We start from the raw sequence: 22,274 nt of genomic DNA on the forward strand, positions 1-22,274 counted from the left end.
CAAAACTATCGAATAACAAATATGGAATCATGTAGTAACCAAATAAGTATCAAAATATATTTTATATTCTTCAAGGTAGCCACCCTTTGCCTTGATGACAGCTTTACACGCTCTTGGCATTCTCTCAACCAGATTCATGAGGAATGATTTTCCAACAGTCTTGAAGGAGTTCCCACATATGCTGAGCACTTGTTGGCTGCTTTTCCTTCACTCTGTGGTCCAACTCATCCCAAACCATCTCAAATGGGTAAACACTGGGTGATTGTGGAGGCCAGGTCATCTGATGCAGCACCCCATCACTCTCCTTCTTTGTCAAATAGCCCTTGCACAGCCTGGAGGTGTGTTTTGCGTCATTGTCCTGTTGAAAAACAAATGATAGTCCCACTAAGCGCAAACCAGATGGGATGGTGTATAGCTGCAGAATGCCGAGATAGCCATGAGGGTTAAGTGTGCTTTGAATTCTAAAGAAATCACAGACAGTGTCACCAGAAAATCACCCCCACACCTCCTCCTCCGTGCTTCATGGTGGGAACCACACATGCGGAGATCCTCCATTCACCTACTCTGCATCTCACAAAGACATGGCAGTTGGAACCAAAAATCTCAAATTTGGATTCATCAGACCAAAGGACAAATTTTCACCGATCTAATGTCCATTGCTTGTCTTTCTTGACCCAAGCAAGTCTCTTATTATTATTGGTGTCCTTTAGTAGTGGTTTCTTTACAGCAATTCGACCATGAAGGCCTGATTTAAGTCTCCTCTGAACAGTTGATGTTGAGATGTATCTGTTACTTGAACTCTCTGATGCATTTATTTGGGCTGCAATCTGAGGTGCAGTTAACTTATCCTCTGCAGCAGAGGTTTTTGTGACTGCACTTGAAGAAACTTTCAAAGTTCTTGACATTTTACATATTGACTGACCTTCATGTCTTAAAGAAATTATGGACTGCCGATTCTCTTTGCTTTTTTGAGTTGTTCTTGCCATAATATGGATTTGGTCTTTTACCAAATAGGGCTATCTTCTGTATACCACCCCTACCTTGTCACAACACAACTGATTGGTCCAAACACATTAAGAAGGAAATAAATTCCACAAATTAACAAGGCACACCTGTTAATTGCATCTGGTTGAGAGAATGTGCAAATCTGTCATCAAGGCAAACGGTGGCTACTTTGAGGAATCTAAAATCTAAAATATGTTGATTTGTTTAACACTTTTTTGGTTACTACATGATTCCATATGTGTTATTTCATAGTTGTGATGTCTTCACTATTGTTCTACGATGTAGAAAATAGTAAAAATAAAGAAAAACTGTTAAATGAGTAGGTGCGTCAAAACCTTTGACTGTTACAGATTGTATACTCTAGCTAAGAAAGTAATACTAAGTGGATGTTTTCTAGTAAGCTGTTAGGAGCCCATGTGCCTCACACTAATAATGTGGTTCCTTTCCCCCTCATAACTTAGCCTACTGTTCTGACTTGGTGGTGCACATGTATCATATGTAGCCTGTTTTAGAGAAATGTAATCCTTGAATATTGTAAGAGCTTTCATTGTCTTCTTATATGCCCCCTTTATTTATCTTAAGGTTCTGACTTGGTGTACAGGGAGAATACTGTAAGAATGGCCCATGTTCTGAATTCTGTTGCTGTACATTTCAAAAGTGCTGAACAAATAGTTATACTGGCTACATTCGTCCTCATTAATGTCTTAATAAAAAATGTGGCAAGTCGAACAGGACATCTACTCATTTTTCCAGCAATTGTTTACAGACAGATTGTTTCACTTATAATTCACTGTATCACAATTCCAGTGGGTCAGAAGTTTACATACAGTAAGTTGACTGGGACTTTAAACAGCTTGGAAAATTCCAGAAAATTATGTCATAGCTTTAGAAGCTTCTGATGGGCTAATTGACATCATCTGAGTCAATTGGAGATGTTCCTGTGGATGTATTTCAAGGCCTACCTTCAAACTCAGTGCCTCTTTGCTTGACATCATGAGGAAATCAAAAGAAATCAGCCAAGACCTCAGAAAAAAATATTGTAGACCTCCACAACTCTGGTTCATCCTTGGGAGCAATTTCCAAAGGCCTGAAGGTACCATGTTCATCTGTACAAACTACAGTACACAAGTATAAACACCATGGGATCACGCAGCCGCCATACCGCTCAGGAAGGAGATGCATTCTGTCTCCTAGAGATGAACGTACTATGGTGTGAAAAGTGTAAATCAATCCCAGGACAACAGCAAAGGACCTTGTGAAGATGCTGGAGGAAACGAGTCCTATATCGACAGTACCTGAAAGGCGGCTCAACAAGGAAGAAGCCACTGATCCAAAACCGCCATAAAAAAAACCAGACTACGGTTTGCAACTGCACATGAGGACAAATATCATACTTTTTGGAGAAATGTCCTCTGGTCTGACGAAACAAAAATAGAACTGTTTGGCCATAATGACCATCGTTATGTTTGGAGGAAAAAGGGGAGGCTTGCAAGCCGAAGAACACTATCCCAACCGCAAAGCACGGGGTGGCAGCATCATGTTGTGGGGGTGCTTTGCTGCAGGAAGGACTGGTGCACTTCCCAAAATAGATGGCATTATGAGGAAAGAAAATTATGTGGCTATATTGTAGCAACATCTCAAGACATCAGTCAGGAAGTTAAAGCTTGGTTGTAAATGGGTCTTCCAAATGGACAATGACCCCACGCATACTTCCAAAGTTGTGGCAAAATGGCTTAAGGACAACAAAGTCAAGGTATAGGATGGACATCACAAAGCCCTGACCTCAATCCTATAGAAAATTTGTGAGCAGAACTGAAAAAGTGTGTGCGAGCAAGGAGGCATACAAACCTGACTCAGTTACACCAGCTTTGTCAGGGGGAATGGGCCAAAATTCACCCAACTTATTGTGGGAAGATTGTGGAAGGCTACCCAAAACATTTGACCCATGTTAAACAATTTAAATGCAATGCTACCAAATACTAATTGAGTGTATGTAAACTTCTGACCCACGGGGAATGTAATGAAAGAAATAAAATCTGAAATAAATAATTCTCTCTACTTTTATTCTGACATTTCACATTCTTAAAATAAAGTGGTGATCCAAACTGACCTAAAACCTGAAATGTTTACTCGGATTAAATGTCAGGAATTGTGAAAAACTGAGTTTAAATGTATTTGGCTAAGGTGTATGTAAACTTCCGACTTCAACTGTATGTTTTTTTAAAGGCAGTAAATGAGGCTGAACGAATTGTTTTGCTGCCAGATAAGGTTCCTCTGGTAGCCAGGTGTAGCAGTGGTAAGGATTCACTCCATGGTGCTGAAAAGAAAGCTCTGCTATTGGGACAGCATGATGTTGGTTCTAACAGTTTGTCACCGTTATAGTGCAATTCATGTATTGTTTAGTGTTGTGTTGTGTTGTAGCTTTGCTGGCATGCATCCCAATTTTTTTGTTTTGTTTGCCCCACCAAGATGCACATGCTAAAATCGCCACTGGCAACATTGAATCTATTTATTTTTTAAGTGAAGACAACGCAACAATTATTCTCACGATATCACATTGCTAGTGTCAGTGACAAATGTCATAGCTAAAGCAGGGCTGGGTTTGGTTAAAATCCTAGATGGGAGACCAAAAGTTAGCTGAAGCTAAATACATTTTCCATTAGGAGGTATTGTTTTTTTTCTGATAGTGGATATAACATTGAAGAGCTGACATTGTTTTAAAGGTACAAGTTCAATATATTTGATACAAGGTTTGTCTTTGTGGAAATTTGGTGACCATGATGACATAATCCTGTGGTTGAAATTTCACCCTCAAAACAATAGTTTATGTTGATTACTTTTTTCAAATGCACCGTATTTTCCACATAGATTCTACCTCACAATACGGTGATACATTACTGTGAAACAACACTGATTCAACCAGTTTGTGCTGTGTAGGATGGTTCTATTGCACTTGAGATTATCTCCAGTACTTCAATTGAGTTGAATGCACCTTTTCATTTGTTCAAACCTTCACGTGGCCCTCTCCCTGTCAGCTATTACATTATATTTGGCTATTGGATATGCAGTGTGGTGGTGGTCCCATCAAAATCCCTTCATTGTCCCCCTCGTCCTTTCAAAGTTTTGTCGAACTCAATAGTTCACGACGTTCAACAATAGAGATAGTTGTATTGTTGCCGACACTGTATGTAAATTCTTGCATACAGTTATAAGAAGAGTGACTTCTGTGGTGGGCTGTACACTCTCGGTAGAAGCTACAACGTAGGCTATTTGTCCAAATGTTACTGTTGGCATAGATTGTTGGAGCTCAGCAGATCTATACCCTCACCTGCTCAGAATGCACTTATTTTGCGTGTCCTCCGAGCAGCCACGTCTTGTATGTGACATTCATAGGCCCTATCCTATATTGGGATCAGGGCTAGGATGAAAAATGCATCCATTCTGCAGCCAGCATATGTGGGAACTCCTTCAAGACTGTTGGAAAAGCATTCCTCATGAATCTGGTTGATCTATCCAAATTGAATCAACCAGGAAACACAATCCAGACAGCCACTGTTTTCCATCAGGGCCAGCCAGATTAGTGGGAGGATGAAGTATTTATACCAAAACACACATGCACTCAAATGTCCAACATCATGTCCATATATCAGAACTGCCCTCATGGAAGTATTCTCTGGTGGCAGGCAGATATTTCCCTTTACTATGCTTTAGGGAATGTATGCTCTGGCAAACCTCATGACTCATGCCACAACTGGCCTGTAGGCTTTGTGCTCCCTAACCCTTCTCTTTATCACATGATCTTGGGAGAGCATCATCAGTGGCCTTCAATGTATTATTTCACTCTCAATTAGCCTTTAGGCTTACTTTTTTAGAATGGCCTGTAATAGAATGTCTTTGTGGAAATTTGGTGACCAAAATCCTGTGGTTGACATTTCACCCTCAAAACAACAGTTTTTATGGTTGCTGAATTTTTTCGAGTCCAGTGTATTTTCTACGTAGATTCGACGTCGCAATACATTGACAAATTAAGTTGAAACAACATTGATTCAACCAGTTTGTGCCCAATGGGTTAGCTATTACAAAGTAAAGTAAAGACATTTATGACAAAGTTGCGCTGTCCAGCACTTAAAATGTCTAATGGTTAAGCAATAACAGGACTCTGGTAACCATATTCCAGGATCTTATTGTCCAGTTCTCTTTCAAATTAAATAAACCACTTATAGATATGTAACAGAGTTAAGAATGTACTGTAAACTCACTCCACATCTAGCTTAAAATGTTGCCGATGGAGCTATCGAATTAGATATTTTAAGACAGCTCAAACGGTTGGTATGTTGTCAAGGAGGGGGGCGGTCACGTGTGTTAGCGAACAGAAAATCAGTGGTTTGAGTTTGATATGGGGACAGGGACAGTGGAGGAAGCTATACTGTTAGCAGGACATTGATGTCTGTTTCAATGAGATGATTCTCTAAAGGTGGATATTGTGTCACACAGCCAGATGGGCATCGGAGAGTCTTGATCTATGTATAAAAAAAAAAGAGTGTGAGATGAGTCTGGCATACTGCTTGATGACAGCTTGGTGATGGGGAGTACCCCTAAATCATATCCTCTAAATCAGGTTTTCTCAAACTCGGTCCTGGGTGAACATTTAGTTTTTTGCACTAGCACCACACAGCGGATTCCAATAACCAAAGCTTGATGATGAGTTGGTTATTTGAATCAGCTGTGTAGTGCTATGGCAAAAAAACAGGACTGAGTTTGGTAAACCCTGCTTTATTTGGCTGCATTTACACAGGCAATTCAATTACAACTAAATTATTGGCAAAGATCTGATTGGTTGAAAGACCACTCTCCCCGTGTAAACACGGCCTCTTAATGCCACTTTCACCGTGATTTAAAAAAAACGAATCCTTGGTAAACATGAAATCATCAGTCAACCTGCATGCTTCCAAACATTGGAGTAACTTGAGTATTCATACTGAAGCGCACAATGTCTAATTTATTTTAATGAAGAGGGACAGGTCAGACACACCTGCATCTTTCCCTGGGCACCGGATAGAACATTTGTTATTAAATAATCACTTAGGCTGCGTTTAGACAGATAATTCTGATGTTCACACAGGCAGCCTAATTCTGATGTTTTTTTTTCACTAATTGGTATTTTGACCAATCAGATCAGCTCTGAAAAAGATCTGATGTGATTGGTCAAAGGACCAATTAGTGGAAAAAATATTCAAATTGGGCTGCCTGTGTGAACGCCCTCAAACTCACTTAACAGTGACCCCAGTGTTGAGCTGAGCGCAACAGTAGATCCGGGTCACGGCACTACTGTAAAGGACGTCACACTGCTTGTTTAGCGAGTACCGCTTACTCCTGATTCGGCTCACACAGGGCTCAAATCCAGGACCTCCGCGTTGCCAGGACAAATGACCGTCGTCCTGAAGCGTCTTAACTGTCAGCACAACCCGAAAAGCTAGCAATTCAACACTTTAGGGTGAGGAGTAAGTTTCACTCATCCTCATGTGCTACACTTAAAGGGTGAGGAAAGAAAGATGTCATTTTGGAACTATCCCTCCAAATGCATCACTTTGTAGGGTGAATGTCACTGAACTTAGCCACTGTCAAACTCGATCCACTTCTTTTAAATGAAGTCTTATTAAGAAGATGAAACAAAAAATACCCATTCCATATCCAATGTATTTGCTAGCGGTAAATTGACCCCTTTATACAGTGTTCCTTGTACTTTTGCCTGTGGACAATAAGGAAATTGAGGCTACCATCCTCAATGTGTCATTGGAATTTCATCACACTCAAAGTGAAACTCAAATGATTTTGTAATAACTTTTGTTTAGTTAATTTCATCCAATTAACATTGATTTACTTGAAACGTAAATCCTTGTTAAAACATTACAAACATACTTTCCCTCAGTACAGGGTCCTAAAACAGGTTTAATTGAATTTCAGCTAAAGCATCCACCGTCCACCAACCTGAAATGAGAGACAAATTGAGTTACTCACAGAGGCTAAAAGCCACAACGGTTGTGCTGACCTTAAATTCACCTGAGCGCCAGAAGGATAATCGCACCATAACACTGGTCCACTAAGCCCTCACACCCAATCATCCCATTGGCTGAACGACAGTGGTTGCTATGGCAGCAGTCTAAATGTGCATGAGCAAAAGCACAAGGTAGATTTTATCAAGAGATGGATGACTGGTGTAGATTTGATTTTCATGTTGCATAAAGACGTTTCAGTACAAAAGTCCTCCCCAGGTAATTTTGTGCAAAATGGTCATGGTTAAACTGCAGGAGTTATGACCAGTATTCAGTGCCAAAGTGAAACAGTTGAGAAATTGAGATCAGAAGGGAGTGTACAGTGGGCAGTCACTAATCAGGATGTGACCAAGCCATGTAGTAGTAAGTTCCTCCTAATAAGATAACCACTGCTAACTCACTTAGAAATCATTAACAATATACAATTATAATTGGGAAGCTCTTTGAGTTTGCAAATTCTAACCAAAACCGAGTCAAATCATGAAAGCAAAAAAATAACACTAAAAAAACTAAACCACTCCAGGTTTTAATTTGTAGTTTCTCCTAAATTCTATTGTTCTTCAACTCCATTTTCTTCAAACTTTGAGGAGACATTGTTACCAGTGATCTGACCAATTCGCCACGCCTCCTGTGGTTGCAGCAGATAGGCTGTAATAAACACCATATCTGCTTGAGCCACGTTGTCTTGGGTCTGTAATCTACAGTGGACAGCAATACTGTATGGATTGCCTCATGGATGGAGAAACCCACCTTATCTTTAGTCAGTCCCCGTGCTCTAATGCCAAAGAACAAGACAAACGAGACACAGAAAACAGGCTTAAGTATGAGTCTACAGCCTCACACTATCATCATGCCTGGTTACTTAAAACCTTTTGCCATTGTTCTATGGCTGCTTTTGTTGCTTAGCTGAATATGGTTAAAGGTAGGTTCGGGTTGATCCTAAATCAGTTGTTAAAAGGCATGAGGTAACCTGAGCTCTACCACCTGACCACCATGTGATTGGCACAAGGCCCCCCAAGCAACTAATACCCCTCTGAGATAGAGGAGAGCTCTGGGAACAAGAGAAAGAGTGAGAGTGAGAGAGAGAGTGAGAGAGAGAGATCGAGACAGAGAGAAAAAGGCAAAAAGAGAGAGAGGGTAAGTGGAAGGATAGAAAATGGGGCGTAAGGAGAAAAAAAGAGGGATTAAGGATCATATTACTAACATATACAGTAGCAGACAAAAGTTTGGACACAGTTGGATACAAAAATGTCCAAGGGACATGGGAGAGTTTGTTCGTACTGGTACCCAGGGTTGGAGCCACTTGTCAAGGCTGTGGGTGCCCAGAGATGCCGCACTCTCTGGGTGTGTGGTGAGTTTATAAGGAAGTAGAGAAAGAGGAGGGTTATTCCATGATAGCTCTGTATATATAGTCCTCTCTGTAACGGGAGTTGATGACTCGCTGTCTTTTGGAGCCCTGCTTCATCTCCTCCTCCGTGAAGATCCCGTCTAAGCGCATGTCTGATGCCTTGGACTGAAGGAGTGAGAGACACAGGCCACGAGAATGTTAGTGACGGCTTAGCTATGAGTTAAGGTGGCGCCATTAAAAAGGTAGTATCAACACATCATAAATAGAATTGAAGAAATATATTTACATACAATAACAGTCAAAAGTTTGGACACACCTACTCATTCCAGGGTTTTTCTTTATTTTTACTATTTTCTACATTGTAGAATAATAATGAAGACATCACAACTATGAAATAACACATGGAATCATGTAGTAACCAAAAAAGTGTTAAACAAATCAGAATAGATTATATATTTGAGATTCTTCGAAGTAGCCACCCTTTGCCTTAATGACAGGCCCCACCTGGAAAATTTTGCTCAAGAAATACAACATAAGTCATCCAACAGCTTTAGGGGTTTTGATATCAATTGAAAACGGCAATATACGTTTACTTCGAAAAGTATTTTCACGTGGACATATTGGGGTTTTCCTCTCATTTTAGAATTCTCAGACGCAGGTGATCTTATGATAACTAAATCCTTCTTAAAGTAATAACCACATACATTTCTCCATCTGGCAGAGACACATGGAAAAGGCAAACAAAGCTGCACAGTTCAAGGCTTGGCATTTCTGCCCGTCCTTCAGCAGATGTTATGATCCTCCGCCAAGGCCGGGGGAGGGGTGAGGAGTGAGGGCCCCCGGCCCAACGGTGAAGCTCATCAGCCAGTCGTGTGGCTGCAGGTGGCTCTCTGTCAGTCTCCTGGAGGAGAGCAGAGCTGAGCAGAGTCGATGAACCAGCCACCTGCCTGCCTCCCTCCCTGCCATCTGAACATAGTCCTCACAGCAGGTCTCTCTCTGCTCTACAGAGACAGAAACCTGACAGAACTCTCTCTGTGGTTTTGAGGCCATTTACGTAGTGCCTGTACATCTCATGAAAGGTTTGCTTTCCTGGGTTTTCGGTGCTAGTTTTTCTCGACAGTGGCCTGGAGAGGGAAAGAGGGAGGGGAGAGAAAGTGAGGTGAGGAATCAAGGTGTGGGTGGTAATTGGAGCTGAAGTAGCTGCATCATGCCAGGTCTGCTTCAGTGGTAGAGGGGAGCGGAATCAGGCGTGGGGAGGAAGAGCACAATGGCCTAGTGTGGTGAGCTCAGGAAGTGTGGTGCATGGGACCATGGCATGACTACTAGGATAGAACTAGAACTGAGTAGAACACACACAATACCTGGGAAGCATTCAGAGGTCAACCCAGGACATAAATCAATTTAAGTTGGGGCAGCAGTCAGTTGAGAGTGAACGTATCAATGTTCTCTATGTTTTTAGTGTATGCAGTTTGATGGACTGACAGTTTTAAATGTGTGTGATGTGAGAATGTACAGTATGTGTATATGATCCTTTTAATGTAAGGTGAAGAAAAATGGCCATCATGGATGGACAAAGTTTTATTCTATAATGGCATACGTTTTGTTACCCTAAAGGCCAATTCCCCCCCCCCCCCCCCAAAAAATGTACAGTATATAATGAATGATTATTACATATCGCATCCCCTGCTTGTAGAATAATGACACACTGAATGAACCAATTACAAAACGATTCCACTCCGGTAGAAGATTGTCTGTCACTCACTTGAGTTTGAGTAATTTCCTTTACATACCCACAGAGTTAGTCTATGGCTGCCCAATACTTTTACTGGCACCGTGGCGTCATACACACAGTACAGCAGCTGACACGCCTAGAAAGCTAGAGTAAACTGCTCATCGAAGAAGACAAGAAACATCGCAGAAAATAGCACCCTAAATTTCCTGTTCAAAGAACACATTGTTCTGAGACACTGATCTTGACTTCCGACAGGGAGAAGAACCAGGGAACTGTTATCTTCAACGAGAGGGAAAAAATGTTATTCTGAATAACTTTCTTTTCGTATAGTAGTAACTGTGCTGACATGCCATATTAACATAGTCAAACACAGTCCTTGTGATAACACTAGCAACTATGAGATCTCGGTCTCCCCTTCATGCCGTTTCAGTACCAATTGCAATCCATAATCCTTAGACCCAAGATGATAACTAATGTTTCAAAGTCTCTGGCTTCTGAAAACATTTTCAAGGTTGTTATTAGCCAAATGATGTCCTGCAAGGATGAAGTGGCCTTCTCTGAGTGACTGAATGACGGTGGCACCGGAATGCCTGTGACCAGAGTGAATGACATGAAGAGAGGAGATGGAGAGTGGTAACAATCGAGTCCACAGCTTGGCCTTGGATGCTTCTATTCTTATTACGCTCTTATATGCAATTATCTCATGGGACCTAATGTGCAGGGCTTGGTAATTCTGTTGGCAGCTTCTCTGGCTCTTTATCCTCGGGCCAGGGTGAGCTGCCATGCACCGGGCAAGCCACCTTTGGAGGAACACTCGTCTCGTGCAATGATACGATCCGAGTGTATATCTTCTGATATACACTCACCGGCCAGTTTATTAGGTACACTACCCCGTTCATGAAAATGGATCACTCCTACAGACAGTGAGTCATGTGGCTTGCTTTGTAAAGCATGCATTGAGGCATTCAGTTACTGTTCAATTGATTGTTAGACTTGGCTAAATGAGTGACCTAAGCAACGTTGAGTGTGTATGATCGTCGGTACCACATACAGTACCAGTCAAAAGTTTGGACACACCTAATTCAAGGGTATTTCTTTATTTTTACTATTTTCTACATTGTAGAATAATAGTGAAGACATCAAAACTATGAAATAACACATATGGAATCATGTAGTAAACAAAAGTGCTAAACAAATCAAAATATATTTTAGATTTTAGATCCTTCATAGTAGCCACCTTTTGCCTTGATGACAGCTTTGCACACTCTTGGCATTCTCTCAACCACCTTCATGAGGAATGCTTTTCCAACATTCTTGAAGGAGTTCCCACATATGCTGAGCACTTGTTGGCTGCTTTTCCTTCACTCTGCGGTCCAATTCATCTCAAACCATCTCAAATTGGGTTCAGGTCAGGTGATTGTGGAGGCCAGGACATCTGATAAAGCACCCCATCACTCTCCTTCTTGATAAAATAGCTCTTATACAACCTGGAGGTGTGTTGGGTAATTGTCCTGTTGAAAAACAAATGATAGTCCCACTAAGAGCAAACCATATGGCAGGGCATATCGCTGCAGAATGCTGTGGTAGCCATGCTGGTTAAATGTGCATTGATTTCTAAATAAATCACAGTGTCACCAGCAAAGCATCCCCACACCTCCTCCTCCTCCACGCTTCAAAGTGGAAACTACACATGCGAAGATCATCCGTTCACCTACTCTGTGTCTCACAAAGATACTGTGGTTGGAACAGATTTCCATGGGTCTAATGTCTATTGCTCATGTTTCTTGGCCAAACTAATTATTCTTATTGGTGTCCTTTAGTAGTGGTTTCTTTGTAGCAATTCGGCCATGAAGGCCTGATTCACGAAGCATTGGTAACTCTGGGTCTTTCTTTCCTGTGGCGTTCCTCATAACAGCCAGTGTCAACATAGCGCTGGATGGTTTTTGCAACTGCACTTGAAGAAACTTTCAAGTGCAGTCGGACTGACTGCCCTTCATGTCTTAAAGTAATGATGGACTGTCGTTTCTTTTTGCTTATTTGAGCAGTTCTTGCCATAATATGGATTTTATATATTTTTTGTTTTAGGGGGAACGTTTACCAAATAGGGCCATCTTCTGTATACCACCCATACCATGTCACAACACAACTGATTGGCTCAAATGCATTAAGGAAAGAAATTCCACAAATTAACAAGGCACACCGGGTTAATTGAAATGTATTCCAGGTAACTACCTCATGAAGTTGGTTGAGATAATGCCAAGAGTGTGCCAAGACTTGTGCAAAGCTGTCAAGGCAAAGGGTGGCTACTTTGAAGAAATCTAAAATCTATTTTGTAACACTTTTTTTGCTTACTACATGATTCCATGTGTTATTTCATAGTTTTGATGTCTTCAATATTATTCAACAATGTAGAACATAGTAAAAACCATTGAATGAGTAAGTCCATAGATATGGGCCAAACACATTCATTTATATTGACTGAATTCCTCATGAACTGTAACTCAGTAAAATCTTTTAAATTGTTGCATTTATATTTTTGTTCAGTATAGATAGGTAGACGTAATAAACTGGCCGGTGAGTGTATATCTTTCAATAGGATCTTACTCAAGTGAACTATGTCTGACAGGATGTTTGAAATTCGTGTATGAAGGGGACAGGAAACAAGAGATGTGAAATGAGCTTTTCTTAGTCCGGTCTTTACTGCAACAGTTGATGTTTACAAATGTAATGCACAGAGTTGACACTTCCCGTGTACATACCAAATCAATCCAAGCGCTTCAAACAGTAGCCATGGAAACAAAACGTAAATCGGCGGTGCGGCTCAAGAGGTGGAGGGGGAGGTGTGTGTGTGTGTGTGCGTCCTCCTGAGATAGACTTTACAGCTTTAAATTAGCTACATATACAATACTATCCAAAGATGGTAACGATTTATGTCAACAAGAAACTTCGACAAAGCATTAGGAGGAAGAACATTCTTCTAATGATATGAAAATATATTTTTCCTATAAAAACTTTCTGCAGTTTTCTCACTGGTTGTGATAGGACCACAAACCAACTAGTATACACCTAGGCTGTAATTGACCAACTAGCTTTTCTGCACATGCTCAGTTATGTACCTGAACTTAACAGCCACCTGCAAAAGCAATGATAGACATGCCATGGGTACTTTAGGGAGAGAAATAAGTGCTTTTTTCTGCAGGGAGTAGGAGGTTGACCCATGTTGGCATATACTATAGAGAATGACAGAGGCCTCTAGCGGCCACAGGGCCATTTTAGCATGGGCCTCACCAAAATGTATTGAACTGAGTGGGACTTCGAACTTCATTGGCCGATTCCTCCTGGTGAACCTGTTGGAGTCATGTCCAGCCAGGTCATCAGGAGGGATCAGCCAATCGTGAAGAAAATGTACTACTTCAAAATGGAGATTGCACGGGGAACACCATTGAGGCAATCTAAGATGCCATAATGGGAACTATGTAGGGAAGCTCTCGTTCATTCTCTATGGCATATATACACACGCACTACCAATGCAACCCAGGATGGCTTAGAAAAAACAATAACAAGAAGCGAGAACCAACTTGCGTCCAAAAACCTATCCACATAACAAATAAATACATCTTGGGGATTTTCTGAGATTGTAAGCACAGTGAGCTGTGGTATCAAACAGTTGCATTCTCAAACTCATACAATTTACATAAATTAAATGCAATAAATCCAAAGCTTTAAAGTTGTAAAGCTAAACTTAACAAGAAAACACTGCCCTTTGAACTTAAGGCTTGGGCTACTAACTTCTTCCTATTGCCACAGTAGACACTATCAAACCTGCACATTCCTATGAAGTCCATAAATGTATGTATTGCAAAGAGTATAAAGCAAAACATGTTTGGGGATTAAAAATAAATCACTCAACAGCATATTACTGAAAATCGGATTGAATAATGGCCTGCATTGTGAAATACCATTGTTTTCATCGACCAATTAATGCTTTTGGATGGGTAAAGCTAGAGATTAAAATGCCACCTCAAGTTCAGAGGAGAAACAAATTGTACAAAGAGGGCAGGAGATAATGCAGATATTAAATTCTAGAGTTGCGCAGGTCGTCATCGAAATATGTATATAAATAAAAACCTGCGGTTCCGGTTCAATGAGTAGTTCCAATTCCAACTTGTATATTTTATTGAACTATTTCAGCAAAAGAGGATAAAGATAGCATTCACAGAAATAAGGGGAGGGTTCATGAAGAGCAGAAACTCCCTTAAAGTCCCAGCCCTGGTTTACAAAAATGCCCAAGGGACATGGGAGTTTGTTCGTACTGGTACCCAGAGTTGGAGCCACTTGTCAAGGCTGTGGGTGCCCAGAGATGCCCCACTCTCTGGGTGTGTGGTGAGTTTATAAGGAAGTAGAGAAAGAAGGTTATTCCATGATAGCTCTGTATATGAGAGGCTCGATATAGTCCTCTCTGTAACGGGAGTTGATGACTCTCTGTCTTTTGGAGCCCTGCTTCACCTCCTTCTCCGTGAAGATCCCGTCGAAGCGCATGTCTGATGCCTTGGACTGAAGGAGTGAGAGACACAGGCCATGAGAACGTTAGTGACGGCTTAGCTATGAGTTAAGGTGGCGCCATTAAAAAAGGTAGTATCAACACATACAGTGGGGCAAAAAAGTATTTAGTCAGCCACCAATTGTGTAAGTTCTCCCACTTAAAAAGATCAGAGAGGCCTGTAATTTTCATCATAGGTACACTTCAACTATGACAGACAAAATGAGAAAAAAAATCCAGAAAATCACATTGTAGGATTTTTAATGAATTTATTTGCAAATTATGTTGGAAAATAAGTATTTTCTCATTTTGTCTGTCATAGTTGAAGTGTACCTATGATGAAAATTACAGGCCTCTCTGATCTTTTTAAGTGGGAGAACTTGCACAAATGGTGGCTGACTAAATACCTTTTTGCCCCACTGTAAATATAATTGAAGAAATACATTTACAGACAGTACCAGTCAAAAATATGGACACCTACTCATTCCAGGGTTTTTCTTTATTTTTGCTATTTTATACATTGTAGAATAATAGTGAAGACATCACAACTATGAAATTACACAAATGTAATCATGTAGTAACCAAAAAAGTGTTAAACAAATCAGAATAGATTATATATGAGATTCTTCAAAGTAGCCACCCTTTAACTTCATGACAGCTTTGAACACTCTTGGCATTCTCTCAACCAGCTTCACGAGGTAGTCACCTAGAATGCATTTCAATTAAAAGGTGTGCCTTGTTAAAAAGTTAAATTCCACAAATTATTTCCTTCTTAATGTGTTTGAGCCAATCAGTTGTGTTGTGACATGGTAGGGGTGGTATACAGAAGATAGCCCTATTTGGTAAAAGACCAAGTCCATATTATGGCAAGAACCGCTCAAATAAGTCCATCAGTACTTTAAGACATGAAGGTCAGTCAATATGGAACATTTCAAGAACTTTTAAAGTTTCTTCAAGTGCAGTCACAAACCAATCAAGTACTATGATGAAACTGGCTCTCATGAGTACCGCCACAGGAAAGGAAGACCAGAGTTACCTCTGATGCAAAGGATAAGTTCATAAGAGTTACCAGCCTCAGAAATTGCAGCCCAAATAAATGCTTCAGAGTTCAAGCAACAGACACATCAACATAAACTGTTCAGAGGAGACTGAGTGAATCAGGTCTTCATGGTCGAATTGCTGCAAAGAAACCACTCCTAAAGGACAACAATAAGAAGAGACTTGCTTGGGCCAAGAAACACGAGCAATGGGCATTAGACCGATAGAAATCTGTCCTTTGGTCTGATGAGTCCAAATGAGGTTTTTGGTCTTTGTGAGACGCAGAGTAGGTGAACGGATGATCTCTGCATGTGGAGTTCCCACCGTGAAGCATGGAGGAGGTGTGATGGTGCTTTGCTGGTGACATGGTCTGATTTATTTAGAATTCAAGGCACACTTAACCATCATGGCTACCACAGCATTCTGCAGTGATACGCCTTCCCATCTGGTTTGCGCTTAGTGTGACTATCATTTGTTTTTCAACAGGACAATGACCCAACACACCTCCAGGTAGTGTAAGAGCGAGAGTGATGAGTGCTGCATCAGATGACCTGGCCTCCACAATTACCTACCTCAACCCAATTGAGATGATTTGGACCGCAGAGTGAAGGAAAAGCAGCCAACAAGTGCTCAGCATATTTGGGAACTACTTCAAGACTGTTGGAAAAGCAGTCCTTATGAAGCTGGTTGAGAGAATGCCAAGAGTGTGCAAAGCTGTCATCAAGGCAAAGGCTACTTTGAAGAATCTAAAAATCAAATAAATATTTTTGATTTGTTTAGCACCTTTTTGGTTACTACATGATGCCATATGTGTTATTTCATAGTTTGGATGTCTTCTATTATTCTACAATGTAGAAAATAGCTAAAAGAAAGAAAAACCCTTGAATGAGTAGGTGTGTCCAAGCTTTTGACTGGTACTGTAGTGGGTATTATAAACATGGACCGGATCCAATATTCCTTTGATAAATTGATGATTTGTGATCTCATTTCATATGACCTAATCTGATATAAATCAGTTCGTATAAAGGAACATTGGGAGAGGCGCGTCTCACCATTCGGGACTTGACTCGTTTGGGCAGCTCCTCGTCTAGACTGTAGACTTCTTCCCTCTTGGCAGACAGCGACGACCCGTCCTCAAACTCCATCTGAGTCAGCACACAAAACAATGATGACGTTGCGCAACAATTTCATATTTATTTTAATGCATGTGTTGTGTATGAAGTGCATGTAAAATATGGGAATTCGTATGTGAAAAGAGTAGCAAGAATAAGCTAAATGTTTACATTAAAGAAGAAAACAACCCTGTTTCTGGAGAGCTACCCTCCTTGAGGTTTCCCCTCCAACCCCAGTTGTAACTAACCTGATTCAGCTTATCAACCAGCCAATTATTAGAATCAGGTGCTCTAGATTAGGGCTGGAGTGAAAACCTACAGGACCGTAACTCTACAGCAGCAGGGTTGGAGAGCGCTGCTACAGAGCTTGAAACTGTGGACCACATCTGTGTTTGATGTGTTATTAGAACACCTGTACTTGCTACCCTTATTACAACCCACGCTTTCCCTGTAAAACCCCATAAATCTGATGAACGTGGTTGAGGCGAGGCAAGTTAATGTGATCCCTATTACCTGGTACATAGGGATGGAGTGCGACGCAACAAACTTGGCCCCGTAAAGCAGGTTGTCGGTCCAGCGCACCTGCACTACGTCGCCCACTGTTGGCGGGCCCAGCTTCACGCAGTCCCGATTCTGAAACCAAACCATAGACAAGGTCATCATATAGGCCATATGGTTAAATACACCAGAGGGGTAACACTAAAAAGCAGGATCAATGAGTCAGCTAGCTAACTGCTGAACAACCAACTATTGATTTTCTGGTTTGTTAAGAAAAGCTAAACATAGATATGCGTTTTAGTTGTTGAGACAATGAGACCATACCCGTTTCAAAAATATATTTCAAAACATTTAAGCAAGATATGTGGCTAACTCATTGATCCTGCTTTGTAGTATACCTGTCTGGACCATTAAAGCATGTCAATATAGTCAACAGCCCAAATGGATTGATTTGTTTCCACTTTTTAGGATTGGTGAATTTCTATGATCAATACTACCACTGTTTTTGCCATACCACAGTAGCCCACAGCTTGTACTGATAAAAACAGATTGATCTATTGGCACTGCTGCATTAGGGCTCCTCATTGTAATACAATGACAGAGAAAGGTAGAGTTACAGAAACTGTGCAGCATTTGTTGCCATGGCGACTGCAGCTCGTTAAGCACATATATATATTTTATATTCAATAAAACTTTACGGTCCATTTGTTACAGCGAACGAAAAATGTGACTTTTGCTCCTTGTCAACACCTCCAGATAGCATTTTATGACGCCAGCAACCAACGATACAGGTGACGCTTCCTCACCTCAATGTCCTCTGGGAAGAGGTTGTCGCTGTAGGAGCCGTCATCGAAGACGACCTCGTAGAAGGTGGCGATGGTCAGCTCCAGCACCTCACACTGGTAGTAGCGGCCATTTTTGTGCTTACAGATAACATTCTGGCCAACCTCTAGCTCTCGCATGGCCGCCTTATTGCGCTAGGAGATAAGAGGACAATAAATCACACACCACTCCAAATAGCAAGGCTGTTAGCCCCCAACAAAAACTGCTCCCCGGTGGCGATGATGTGGATTAAGGCAACCCCCACCCCGCAGCTTTCTGTTTAATGTGCAGCCCGCTGCACTGACTGACTCCATCAGAGCAGCCAAAGGCACAGAGACAACCAGCAGAGCAGAAGTGTTGATCTTCGCTCCAACCGTCGCCAATTACAGGAGTATTAGTATAAAAGAAACATAAACCGTCCGAAATATTCAATCGTTCATAGATACAGCTTTTTATACAGAACACATACACACATTGTGATATCTGTATAACGTATGGGATTCTGAAAGTGTTTTCTGTATACTATATTCATATTTGTAACCGGACTTACCTTTTGTAATGGCCCGAGGAGATAAAGTTGTACTGAATTGAATATAGTGTTGCGTTACAGCACTGAGCTGAATGAACATAAAGGTTTAAACCGATGGCCTATACGACTGTAAACAAACCTTAGAACTCTACCCGAGCTGAGAATGAATGACAGGCTAACACACACACACACACACACACACAACCAAAAAAACTGGAGACCAGGTGTGTGTATGCCACCGATTGTATCTGAAACTTTTTTGGACTCACTAATGCAATGCTCGCAACAACACTTCACATAAGGTGGCTGACATAAAATAAGAATGTAAACACACAGGTTCCAAGAGTCACAGAATTCTTTCTTCATCATGACAAAGTGTCTGTACCTGCTTGCAGGCATTCTAGGTCTCACTGTAAGGGATAGGACATAATGTTTCATGGTCACATGGTCTCTGGTTTGGAGTTTGTTGTTGCGCAACATTTAGATGGGTATTTCATTAGGGAAGTGTGTTTTGATTTGTTTCGTCTAGTTTCAAACTGGCTTTCAACCTGAAAACTAAGCTGCAGGTATTGTCTGCTGGAAAACCACAAGTGTGATTGACTTAAACATTGTGTTGTTTAAGTGTTCCCTTTATTTTTTTGAGCAGTGTATTATTATATATATATATTTTTAAGAGTTAGAAAACTCTTATATAACCCTCTAGAAATATGTAATGCCCCAAAAGTGTATCACCATATGTTTGCACTACATGAACCCCTCCCCTGTAATAGCTACCTCCGGCAGGACGGGTGACTTGTGCCTGTAGCAGGTGACGTGGACGATGAAGGGCCAGTCGTCAGGCTGCATGAGCTGGCCAGCAGCCTGGGCGCAGGTGGGGTGGACGGCGGTGGTGCAGCGGCCATGGGAACACTGCACACAACAGCCCACGTCCCTCTTCACCCGCCGCTTACAGTAGAAACACTTCTGCCGGGGGGGGGGGGGGAGTAGCAGGAGTTGGAAAAGGAGAAGAGGAACAGCAGTCGGAGGAGTAGAAAGAGAAGAGGGTCAGAGGGAGGGTGGGAAAAAGTGAGGGGGGGAAAAAAACCAAAACAGAGGAGGTGGAAGGAGACATGGGCATTGAGAAGATTACAATGTCTCCTTTCTCACTGTTTCAAACTCCCAGGTGCCACATTTTCGGTCATTCCCAGTCCAGTTAGAAAGTTGCCTTTTCTCATCTGGGCAAAAGCCTGTCGTCCGCGAGCCGATAAGTGGTCAAAGAGATGTCAGTTAGTTAGTAGGCAAACAGAAGAGTGTCCTCCCCGCCTTGATAGCCATCTTTCATAGAAGATACTCTTGTTTATCCTACACCGGAGTCCTCCGCAGAAGAGTTGAAATCTGCCACATTTAAAAACATTTTATCTATTAAAATGTCCTGCACAACTAAATTTGTTTTTAGCACTTTGCACATTTATTTGGGGACCCACCCATGTAAACCTAATTTGCTTGATGATGTGCGAGCATACTTTCAATCAAGTTCCCTCTCCTCGCCGGCTCTCTTCGATTACCATTGACCTTTTTCAAAAAGGAGGCGAGAGAGGACGCACTGTAGACTAACATGGACAAACAAAGGAACCATACAGAAGGGGTCAGGACCAGAGTTAGAAGTGAAAGCCATGAAAAAGAGACTTACATACCAACATGGCGGAAGTATGATTTTAGTATGAAAAATATAAGTTTGTGGTCATATGGTGGTGGTCATAAAACATAGGTGCTGGGCTAATGAAGAATACTGAAGAAACAACAACAAAAAACAGAAAGAACAGAGTGTACTACGCTCATAATAAGGAAAACAAGTAGTCCTAAACTCACAACAGACAGTCTATAGGGAACTTGAATTCAGTATCTCTCAACAGTTGAAAAAAAACTGTGTCAAATGACTCAACACCGAAACTGAAATGACAGGAAGTTGGTACACATCAGTCACGTAGAAGTAACCTTGACCATGTTTGGGCCCTGTTCTAGTCTTGACTGTGTCTGTGGTGGAATGGTAGCTCACCAGTTGGAACCTGGCCAGAGGGATGTAGCTGAGGTCCACGGGATTGCGGTGGGCGATGTTCACGAACCGCGCCTCCAGGACCGCGAGCGCACACAGCACGTGCACCCACCTGTGTCACAGGAAACAGGACAGCACATCAAACAAACACAGAGTATGTGTGTGACAGCAGGGGAGAGTATCCACTGAGGAATTTTACTGGGCCTTCATTCCACTACTCAAGGAAACAACAACGTAGAAACGTTATTAATAACTATCAGTATGGCTCGGCTATATTAAAACATATTTATTTGTATAAATACAAAAACGTTTGCGTCACATGTAGTCTAGACAAAAATGGTTTCATATTAGATCTTGTATATAGGACATCTCCCTCATGCTAAGCTACAGGACTGTTTTGCTAGCACAGACTGGAATATATTCCGGGATTCTTCCGATGGCATTGAGAGTACACTACATCAGTCACTGGCTTTATCAATAAGTGCATCGATGACGTCGTCCCCACAGTGACTGTACGTGCATACCCCAACCAGAAGCCATGGATTACAGACAACATCCGCACTGAGGGTAGAGCTGCCGGTTTCAAGGAGCGGGACTCTAACCCAGAAGCTTATAAGAAATCCCGCTATGCCCGCCGACGAACCATAAAACAGGCAAATACAATACAGGACTAAGATTGAATCGTACTACACCGGCTCTGACGCTCGTCGGATGTGGCAGGGCTTGCAAACTATTACTGACTACAAAGGGAAGTTCAGCCGAGAGCTGCCCAGTGACACGAGCCTACCAGGCGAGCTAAATTACTTCTATGCTTGCTTCGAGGCAAGTAACACTGAAATGAGAGCATCAGCTGCTCTGGACGACTGTGTGATCACGCTCTCCGCAGTCGATGTGAGTAAGACCTTTAGACAAGTCAACATTCACAAGGCTGCAGGGCCAGACGGATTACCAGGACGTGTACTCCGAGCATGCGCTGACCAACTGGCAAGTGTCTTCACTGACATTTTCAACCTCTCCCTGTCTGAGTCTGTAATACCAACATGTTTCAAGCAGACCACCATAGTCCCTGTGACCAAGAACACTAAGGTAACCTGCCTAAATGACAACCGACCCAGAAACCCTAGAACCACTTCAATTTGCATACTGCCCCAACAGATCCACAGATGATGCAATCTCTATTGCACTCCACACTGCCCTTTCCCACCTGGACAAAAGGAACACCTATGTGAGACTGCTATTCATTGACTAGAGCTCAGCGTTCAACACTATATTGCGCTTAAAGCTCACCACAAAGCTAAGGACCCTGGGACTAAACACCTCCCTCTGTAACTGGATCCTGGATTTCCTGACAGGCCACCCCAGGTGGTAAGGGTAGGTAACAACATCCGCTACACTGATCCTCAACCTGGCGCCCCTCAAGGGTGCATGCTCAGTCCCCTCCTGTACTCCCTGTTCACTCATGACTGCACGGCCAGGCTCGACTCCAACACCATCATTAAGTTTGCCGATGACACAACAGTGGTAGGCCTGATCACCAACAATGACGAGAGAGCCTATAGGGAGTT

The 22,274-nt window shown here is 41.9% G+C and overlaps 1 protein-coding gene across 1 annotated transcript in view; it reads right to left on the minus strand.

Annotated features, from left to right (window-relative positions):
• Positions 1-12,813: 12,813 nt before the first annotated feature.
• The window catches only part of LOC139386522 (lysine-specific demethylase 4A-like), a 34,584-nt gene continuing 25,123 nt past the window's right edge, over positions 12,814-22,274 (minus strand). Inside the window, exons 17-22 of the mRNA XM_071132118.1 lie at positions 20,713-20,821; positions 19,452-19,640; positions 18,133-18,303; positions 17,342-17,461; positions 16,769-16,861; positions 12,814-14,692 (exon numbers count right to left, since the gene is read on the minus strand). Coding sequence (XP_070988219.1) covers positions 14,552-14,692; positions 16,769-16,861; positions 17,342-17,461; positions 18,133-18,303; positions 19,452-19,640; positions 20,713-20,821 — 823 coding nt within the window. The 3' untranslated portion in view covers positions 12,814-14,551. The remainder of the gene's footprint in view (positions 14,693-16,768; positions 16,862-17,341; positions 17,462-18,132; positions 18,304-19,451; positions 19,641-20,712; positions 20,822-22,274) is intronic.

This window comes from Oncorhynchus clarkii, chromosome 28 (genome assembly GCF_045791955.1).
Source record: "Oncorhynchus clarkii lewisi isolate Uvic-CL-2024 chromosome 28, UVic_Ocla_1.0, whole genome shotgun sequence".
Classification (NCBI taxonomy): Eukaryota; Metazoa; Chordata; class Actinopteri; order Salmoniformes; family Salmonidae; genus Oncorhynchus; species Oncorhynchus clarkii.